The sequence below is a fragment of the Gekko japonicus genome, unplaced genomic scaffold (assembly GCF_001447785.1).
Source record: "Gekko japonicus isolate JY-2015 unplaced genomic scaffold, Gekko_japonicus_V1.1 scaffold2763, whole genome shotgun sequence".
In the NCBI taxonomy this organism is placed as follows: Eukaryota; Metazoa; Chordata; class Lepidosauria; order Squamata; family Gekkonidae; genus Gekko; species Gekko japonicus.
In genome coordinates, this window is record NW_015176530.1 from 37,183 (window position 1) to 38,239 (window position 1,057).

At 60.6% G+C, this 1,057-nt stretch overlaps 1 protein-coding gene across 1 annotated transcript in view; it reads left to right on the forward strand.

Moving 5' to 3' along the window:
* The first annotated feature begins 6 nt into the window (after positions 1-6).
* MRPL17 (mitochondrial ribosomal protein L17) overlaps positions 7-1,057 on the forward strand; it is a 13,653-nt gene continuing 12,602 nt past the window's right edge. The window contains exon 1 of the mRNA XM_015427430.1: positions 7-236. Within this exon, the coding sequence (XP_015282916.1) occupies positions 63-236 (174 nt within the window). The 5' untranslated portion in view covers positions 7-62. The remainder of the gene's footprint in view (positions 237-1,057) is intronic.

The window sequence follows — 1,057 nt, forward strand, 5'->3', positions numbered from 1 at the left end:
GGAGTCGGCCGCCGCCGGGCTCCTCCGTCCGTCCGTCCGTCCGTCCGTCCCCCTCGGCCATCATGAGGCTCTCGGCGGCGGCCTGGATCTCGCACGGGCGGGTCTTCCGGCGGCTGGGCCGCGGCCCCCGCAACCGCCTCGACCTCCTGCGCAACCTCGTCACGGCCCTGGTGCGCCACGAGCGGATCGAGACCATCTACGCGCGCGCCGACGAGATGCGCGGCTACGCCGAGCGGGTGAGGAGACCACGACACCCACCCCCCCCGCGCTCCTCCGGCGGAACTCACTGCCACGAGGGCGGCCCGCTCGCCGTTCTGCCTCCCTTCCTGGCGACCGCCATTTGCCACGTGGCAAAAAGAGCGTTACAGTTCAGGCTTCTTACGTTCCCCCCGCCGCGAGAAAGCGAGCGTGAGTTTTGCGTGGCCTGTTTTTATAGGATGGGCAGCTGAGCTGCATCCGACCCCCGCCAGCGGAGAAGGAGCCACGTCCCAGGGGCCCACCGCTGCCGGCACTCCTCCCCCACGCAGTGACCGACTCCCCCTTGGTGGGGTTATTTGAAAACATATATAGGCTATGTAACTGCAGATTATTGCCTACATCCTACCTATTAACATGGGCAGCATGAAGCCTTGTGATTTTAAGAATACACACAGGTCGATGCCCCCCCCCCCCCCCCGGAGCTTTTGATCGAAAAACTAGAAAAAGAGTTTGAATCATAGAATCAAAGAGTTGGATGGGATCTCCAGGGTCATCTAGTCCAACCCCCTGCACAATGCAGGGAATGTACATCTACCCCCCTCCCCCCATGTAAGAGAGGGCCACGAGAACTAAGCACTCATAAGGACATAAGAGACGCCAATGTTGGATCAGGCCAAAGGCCCATCCAGTCCAACATTCTGTGTCACACAGTGGCCAGAAATACCAGGGGCCATCAGGAGGTACTAGAAGCCCTCCCACTGTGGACCCCCCCCAAGCACCAAGAAGACAGAGCATCCCCTGCCCCAGAGTCCCTATCTATACCTTGTGGCTAATAGCCACTGATGGACATCGGCTCCAT